General features: G+C 56.1%; 1 protein-coding gene across 1 annotated transcript; it reads left to right on the forward strand.

Moving 5' to 3' along the window:
- The first annotated feature begins 325 nt into the window (after positions 1-325).
- Rtl1 (retrotransposon Gag like 1) lies at positions 326-5,914 on the forward strand. Its single transcript, XM_052186708.1, has 4 exons — positions 326-474; positions 1,597-1,784; positions 2,094-4,834; positions 4,946-5,914. The coding sequence occupies exons 1-4, from the start codon at positions 326-328 to the stop codon at positions 5,912-5,914; spliced, it is 4,047 nt and encodes a 1,348-aa protein (XP_052042668.1).
- Positions 5,915-6,141: the final 227 nt, after the last annotated feature.

Here is a 6,141-nt window from a genome sequence, read left to right on the forward strand (position 1 = left end):
GTAGGCAGGTGGGGCAGTCAGACTCTGCCTAGAAGGCAGGTCGGGGGTTGACAGTATTTCCCCTGGAGGTACCCCAAGTGACCAAAAGAGGGGACTGCATTACATGCAGGAAGAATTTCTCCATTTTTTCTCTTATTGTAGTAACCTGGGCATCTGCTTTGTCCTTGAGTATCAAACCCTGACATTTTGAGACCCTAAATTGCTGCATTTTCTCCTGTCTTTTATCCCTCTGTTCCTAGGTTCTGGTCTCCACCGGTCGCGGTCTCTGACCACACATATCACAATCTTACCAGTCTTCAGAGCACACTCCTTTCCAACCGACGACATGATAGAACCCTCTGAAGACTCATTTGAGACGATGATGGAGCTTAAGAATCCATCATCAAAACAAATGGAGTCCTCCGAGGGCTCATCCAACACCGTTGAAGAGACACCAGGCAGCAGCGGGGCACAGGCCGCCGCACAGGCCCAGGCGCAAGCCGAGGAGCCCGGGGCGCAGGCCGGGGAGCCCGGGGCGCAGGCCGGGGAGCCCGGGGCGCAGGCCGGGGAGCCCGGGGCGCAGGCCGGGGCGCAGGCCGGGGAGGCCGGGGCGCAGGCCGGAGCGCAGGCCGAGGAGCCCGGGGCGCAGGCCAAGGCACAGACCAAGGTGGAGGCCAAGGAGGAGGAGGCCGAAGAGGAGGACAAGGAGGAAGAGGAGGAAGAGGAGGAAGAGGAGGAAGAGGAGGAAGAGGTGGAGGCCAAGGAGGAGGAGGAGGAGGAAGAGGCCGAGGAGGAGGAGGAGGAGGAGCCCGAGGAGGAGGAGGAGGCCGAGGAAGAGGAGATGGAGGAGGAGGGTGAGGAGGTGCAGGCCAAGGAGGCCGAGGAGGCTGGGGCTCAGGCTGAGGCACAGGACAAGGTGGAAGCCAAGGAGGAGGAGGCTGAGGAAGAGGAGGCCGAGGAGGAGGAGGAGGAGGGTGAGAAGGCGCAGGCTGAGGAGGCCGAGGAGGCTGGGGTGCAGGCCGAGGCACAAGCCGAGGCGGAGGTCGAGGAGAAGGAGGAGGCAGAGGAGGAGGAGGAGGCCGAGGAGGAGGCCGAGGAGGCCAAGGAGGCCAAGGAGGAGGAGGCTGAAGAGGAGGAGGAGGAGGCCGAGGAGGAGGAGGAGGCCAAGGAGGAGGAGGCTGAAGAGGAGGAGGAGGCCAAGGAGGAGGAGGAGGCCAAGGAGGAGGAGGCTGAAGAGGAGGAGGAGGAGGCCGAGGAGGAGGAGGAGGCCATGGAGGAGGAGGCTGAAGAGGAGGAGGAGGCCAAGGAGGAGGAGGAGGCCAAGGAGGAGGAGGCTGAAGAGGAGGAGGAGGAGGAGGCCGAGGAGGAGGAGGAGGCCAAGGAGGAGGAGGCCGAAGAGGAGGAGGAGGAGGAGGCCGAGGAGGAGGAGGAGGCCAAGGAGGAGGAGGCTGAAGAGGAGGAGGAGGTTGAGGAGGCACAGGCCGAGGAAGCCGGGGCGCAGGCCGAGGCAGAGGCCGAGGAGGAGGAGGCTGAGGAGGAGGAGGAGGCTGAGGAAGAGGAGGAGGCCGAGGAGGAGGAGGAGGAGGAGGGTGAGGAGGAGGACAGCTCAGATACCAGCAAGGCGGAGGAAGAAAGGGAGCCCCCCAGTGGCCGCCTCCAGGAAATGCAAGAGCTGCCCACTAATCTGTTCGGAGGCATTGAGGAGCCATCCAGTGGAGCCTGTGAGGAAGCCAATGACCCACCCCAAGACATGGAGCAATCAAGTGATGATGGTTCAAACCATGATGGTTCAAACCAGGAGTCAAGTGATATTTCCATTCGCGGGTCCAGCGGTCGATCACGCCATGTGTCCACCGAAGGGTCACAAAAAGAGTCAAGCTATGATTCAAACCCTGAGTTAAGTGATAGTTCAATCCAGGGGTTAGCAAATATTTCAAACAAGGAAACAAGTGAAAGTTCAAACGACGAGTCAAGCGATGAATTGAACCATGAGCTGAGCGGCGGTACAAACCACGAGTTGAGTGATGGTTCAAACCGCGTTTTAAGCGACGGTTCGAACCAGGAATCAACTGGCAGTTCAAACCGAGAGTCAAGTGAAAGTTCAAACCGGGCAGGGTCGGAACCACTCAGTGAGGCATCTGATTATAGCATGGATGAAGCAGTAAATTCATCCGAAACCCAGTCAGATCGAGATGATACTGACCTGGGAGATGAAGATGAGGAGGAAGATGATTCTGAAGATGAAGATCAGCAGAAGAATACTCCAGAAGAAGAGATGACCCCGATGGGATCCGTCGTCTCGATGTTCCTCCGGATGCAGGACCTCAAAGAACAACAGAAAGTGGCAGAAAGTATCATGATGCAAGCCATTGATGAAGGTTGCCTGCCCTCTATCAGGCCCTTCTCTGGAGATGGCAGAGATTACCATGAGTTCATCGTGCTCTGTCAGATGACCATGCAGAACTACCCACCGATGTTGTACAATGATCATCTGAAGGTGAAATTTGTCATCAGCAACATGACTGACCTAGCCTTAGAATGGGCCAACAACTTAGTAGAAAAGAACAGCCCAGTGATAAACGACTTCCCAGCCTTTGTCGAGGCCATGTCAGAAAAGTTTGAGTATCGGCAGGCACTGCGTGTGGCGGAAGACGCCATGTTCAGCATCAGGCAGGGCAACCGCTGTGCTGCCGATTACATCAATGAGTTCCGGGGTCTGATACCCACCTTAGGCTGGCCAGATGAAGTCCTGCAGGCCCACCTCTGCCAGGGGCTCAATGAAGAGATCAGGCATTATCTGTTCCGGATCCCTCAGCCGAATTCCCTGGACAACCTGATTGTGCTTGTCCTGCAACTTGAAGATAAGCTGGCAGAGAGAAGGGCATTACTCAGGCTGCCCCCTGAGTCCCGCCCAAGAAGCATAGCCTGGATGGATAGACCAACCCCAGAGAAGTGGAGGGTGAGCGGCTGGCCACCCCACGAGTTCCACCCAGAACTCAATCGAGATCACATCTTCGTGCTGCTCTTGGTGAGAGTGAACCCCTACCACAGTGTCGCAGTGCGGGCCCTGGTGGACTCCGGAGCAGAAGGGAACTACATGGATGAGAGGTTTGCCCAGGAACACTATGTGGAACTCTATGAGAAACCTTATCCACAGAGAATTCGTGGCGTGGATGGCAACCTGATCAGCAACCAATCTGTCTGGCTGTGCACCGAGCCCCTGGTATGTGTCCAACAGAAGCACTATGAGTACATTGAATTTGACATCTTACCTGAACTCAGCTTCTCCATCATCCTAGGCAGGAAGTGGCTCCGAACGCATGCCCCTGAAGTTGACTGGTTCAGCGGTCGCTGTACCTTCCACTCGCCCTACTGTCTGCGGAATTGCTTCACCCCACCTCCGCCACCCATCGCGCTAGAGCACTACAGCATTAGCCTGCTACCCGGATTGCCACACACATACTCAGACCTGGCCGACGTGTTTAACCCGAGGGAGGTAGATGATGAGACTTCCGACCAGCCAAGCTCAGACGGATCCGATGATCTTTCTGAATCAGAGCCCTCTGAGCTTCAGCAGGCTGGAGACAGTGATCAAAACGACGTCCTTGAAGAGGATAGGGCCAGAGAGACTGTGGAACCTGTGAGTGCCAGGATGCAAGACAAAGCGAGGGAGCAAGAAGAGTACTGGATACTGTGTGACATGCTGAACGACAGACAAGACAACGCACAGATGATACCAGAGCTGTTTGACCAGTTACATGGAGCTGCATGGTTCACAAAACTGGAGGTGCTTGGGATTCAGGAAGGTGAAATGAAGAACAGCGTCACACACACGGAGGACACGTGGAAAGCATCCTTTGGATTCGGGATCCACGAGATGAGACGCTACCGGCCCTACACAATAAGCTCATACTCTGACGAAGGTGACAACATCGTAAACCTTATCCTAAAAGACTTCCTAGGTTACTTTGCAATTTGCCATGGCAGAGAGGTCCTAGTCTACTCAATGAGCCAGGAGGAGCACCCCCAACATGTCCGCCAAGTCCTGGTCCGCTTCCGGTCTCACAACATGTACTGCTCACTGGACAGAACTCAGTTCCACCGCCAGACTGCAGAAATCCTGGGATTCCACATATCCCCCAAAGGGGTGAAACTGAGCAAGAGCCTGATGAACCACATCGTGAGGTGCCCTGTCCCTCAGACCAGGCGCTGCCTACAAGGTGTGATTGAGTTTTTCTATCCCTACCGCCAATTCGTGGAGAACTTCAGAGTCATCATAGAACCCCTGGTGAGACAGATGCTTAGTTCAGAGCCCTACTACTGGGGAGAGGAGGAGCAGGAGGCCTTCGATTCCCTGAAGAGGGCTTTCCGCAACTCACCGGTTCTCTACCATCCTAAGCCTCAGAACCCATTCTACTTGGAAACAGGCATCACTGGGTCATACCTGCATGCCTCCCTGGTCCAAACTGACTATGAAACCGGCAAAACAGCTACCTGCGCTTTCTATTCAAGACCCCTATCCCAAAGGGAGGAGGAGTACCCTCCAGTGGAGATGAGAATCCTTCCGATCCGGGCTTCCTTCATGGTGTGGTGTCGCTACCTGGAGAACACCGAGGAGCCCATCATGATTCTTCTCAACACGGAGGATCTAGCCTCGCTGAATAATGACAGGCTCACCGTACTTCTCCCCGGGCATTGGCTCTTCTTCTTCTCGCACTTCAACTTTAGTGTTACGGAGGCACCAGATCCAGGTGACCCCCAAGCACTGTTCCGCAGATGTTGGAACCAGAGAGGATTCAGAGCAAGGTTTCTAGGGCCATTGCTGCTTTCGTCCATTAGGGCAAGGCAAAGGAATGCATCCTCTTATGAGGATGATAGTGAAGCAGAGTCAGAGGAGGAGTACGAGGAGGAGTGCGAGGAGTACGAGGAGGAAGTGGAGGAGGAAGGGGAGGAGGAGAGGGAGGAGGAGGAGGAGGAGGAGGGGGAGGAGGAGGAGGAGGAGGAGGAGGAGGCAAACATGGCGCAGGAACTACTGGGTGCCATCCCAATGGACCACATCCTCAATGGCTACCTGGCCCACTTCAGTGTGGTCCAGATCCGGACCATTGTCCTAAACTTCTTCCGTGGCCTGCTCTACTGGAAGACTATTGTGGGTGTGGCAGCCCTCCTGGTGATGTTGAGAGCAAGGCGGCCTGTCTCCCCACTGCCTGCCCCCTCTTTGGAAGTGGCCAGGCCTCAGCCCCGGCACACGCTACGACTCATCCTGGACTCAACTCTCATTGCGAGCAGTGGCATGGCCACCGCCATTGCTCAGCTGCTGAGCCAGATGCCCCCTCTAGTGGGTGCCAACACCCTCCCAGCTCGAGAGCTGGCTGAACTGTTCCTGGGCCCGAGGTGCTGGCACCGGAATGCTCTGCATTCCCACCCTCCACGGGGGATGAGATTCACCCCTGGGTTCTGGTTGACCCTGTGTGAGTTCTTTGGGGTCAGAGTCAATCCTGAGGATGACGTCTTCCCAGACCCACACCAGCACCGGTACTTGGAACTGCACGTCGTTGGGGATGAAGATGTCGTCTTGCGAGAAGCCCTGCAAGACGACCTGCAACGTTACCGTCAGAGTGGCCTGCATGACGGCCTGCAAGACACCTCGCAGGACGCGCAGGACAACGACGTGCAAGAGGACCTACTTGACGACCGAGAAGCGGTCACCTTCCGCCCACGAAATCTGTTGGACCCAGAGGTCCTAGATTTTCTCAACAACCGGCTACTCTACACCCTGGGAGCCGATGGACGCCTTACTCTGCTTAGCAGAGATCAGGTGGCCCGGGCTCTCACACGTTTCCTGACTTTGGCCTCCAGGATGGCACTGCCTTCCCCAGCCAGGGAACAGGCAAGGCTAGAAGAGTTATCTGACTCAGATGACGAACTTGACTGAAAACACACCAAGTCTCTGCCATTTTCCCTTGTGCCTCAGCCAGCTTTGCTCAAATCCAATGCACCCTCTTGCTACTCCTAACCTAAGGGGAACCCACTTGTGAAGGGCCACAACTTCAACTCATCAACCAGCAACATCATCTGTGCTAAAGGACTAGCCAACTCTCAGCAACCCAGAGCCAGCCAAGACTGTGCAACCCTAACTATCCTAACTGTCCGGGCCCCAGG

Source organism: Apodemus sylvaticus, chromosome 6 (assembly GCF_947179515.1).
Source record: "Apodemus sylvaticus chromosome 6, mApoSyl1.1, whole genome shotgun sequence".
Taxonomy (NCBI): domain Eukaryota; kingdom Metazoa; phylum Chordata; class Mammalia; order Rodentia; family Muridae; genus Apodemus; species Apodemus sylvaticus.

What these genes read in the sequence shown, in the direction of transcription:
- Rtl1 (XM_052186708.1), top strand. Translation starts at nt 326, where the DNA reads ATGATAGAACCCTCTGAAGACTCATTTGAGACGATGATGGAGCTTAAG. An exon ending in GCCGCCGCACAGGCCCAGGC is followed by an intron (nt 475 to 1,596) that starts GCAAGCCGAGGA and finishes CTCAGATACCAG; the next exon opens with CAAGGCGGAGGAAGAAAGGG. An exon ending in TGGTTCAAACCAGGAGTCAA is followed by an intron (nt 1,785 to 2,093) that starts GTGATATTTCCA and finishes CAAACCGGGCAG; the next exon opens with GGTCGGAACCACTCAGTGAG.